We start from the raw sequence: 1,147 nt of genomic DNA on the forward strand, positions 1-1,147 counted from the left end.
CTAGAATATTTTAAGAAGGATCGATTTAGAAAACGTATTAAGAATAAAAAGTAACAACACTATCCGACGTTTTGGAGTCAGACATGACCCCATTATCAAGGTTAAAACTGAAATGGACAATTCGCAATTTAAATATAACGGGCGTTAGGTCAAAACAAAGACTTTTGCATAAATGGAAATTAAACGATAGTTGACCCTAAGATATTTACAATTTTTTGCTAGAATACAAAAGGCGAAGGTCAAACAAAAACTTTAGCACGAATGGAATCTGACTGCTTATTTAGTGATGGTTGACGCTCACGTATCAAAAGCATCTCGTGAACGAGACAGTCAAATTTCGATTTGCATTTCTTTAGGATCGTAAAATGTGCTTTAAGTTCAGGTTTGTCCAGATCGTGTTTCGTCTTCATGTGTCGACCAACCGAAGATGATAGGGATTTGGCAGGCCGTAAAGGCCATAGCACAGTTGAAACAGCGTGATGATATCATAATAACTAACCCGATAAGGGATCAGGGGTTGTCATTATGGATAAAGTTGAGTATATCCGGCTTCTCAACAAAGCCTCCATCGATGACAGCACGAAATTCGTCCCTAGTAGCTCAGAAAGACCAAAAGCGAAGGGTCGACCGCCCAAGTATTACCATCCCCTCTTAGAAAAAGAGAAACTTGTTAACAACGCCATAAAGAGAATACTCCCCAAGGAAGTCGCTGAATCGCTACTATCACAGGGCTCGCGTTTAGCTCATCTTTACGGCCTGCCGAAGACGCACAAGAAGAACCTCTCTGTTAGACCCATACTATCAGCAACAGGAACATACAACTTCCAGCTGGCAAAATGGCTTGACGAAAAGCTAAAACCTCTCTCTCTCAATAATCATACCATCACAGACGTTTTTGAATTTGCGGAGGAAGTTACTCAACTCGATTTTAACGAGAATGATATTTTAGTATCATATGATGTAACTTCTTTGTTTACAAATGTGCCTTTGGACGAGACGATAGAGATACTTGCCACCAAGGCTTTTCGTGACAATTGGTTCAACAAAACTAACAACCTAAATATCACCAAATCAGACCTGATCGAACTGCTAGAATTAGCTACCAAACACCAGCTCTTCCAATATAATGGTGAACTGTACGAACAGA

General features: G+C 39.8%; 1 protein-coding gene across 1 annotated transcript in view; it reads left to right on the forward strand.

Annotated features, from left to right (window-relative positions):
- Window positions 1–525: 525 nt before the first annotated feature.
- LOC138053499 (uncharacterized) overlaps window positions 526–1,147 on the forward strand; it is a 651-nt gene continuing 29 nt past the window's right edge. Inside the window, exon 1 of the mRNA XM_068900129.1 lies at window positions 526–1,147. This exon is cut by the window's right edge and continues 29 nt beyond it. Coding sequence (XP_068756230.1) covers window positions 526–1,147 — 622 coding nt within the window.

The sequence above is a fragment of the Montipora capricornis genome, chromosome 6, assembly GCF_036669925.1.
Source record: "Montipora capricornis isolate CH-2021 chromosome 6, ASM3666992v2, whole genome shotgun sequence".
In the NCBI taxonomy this organism is placed as follows: Eukaryota; Metazoa; Cnidaria; class Anthozoa; order Scleractinia; family Acroporidae; genus Montipora; species Montipora capricornis.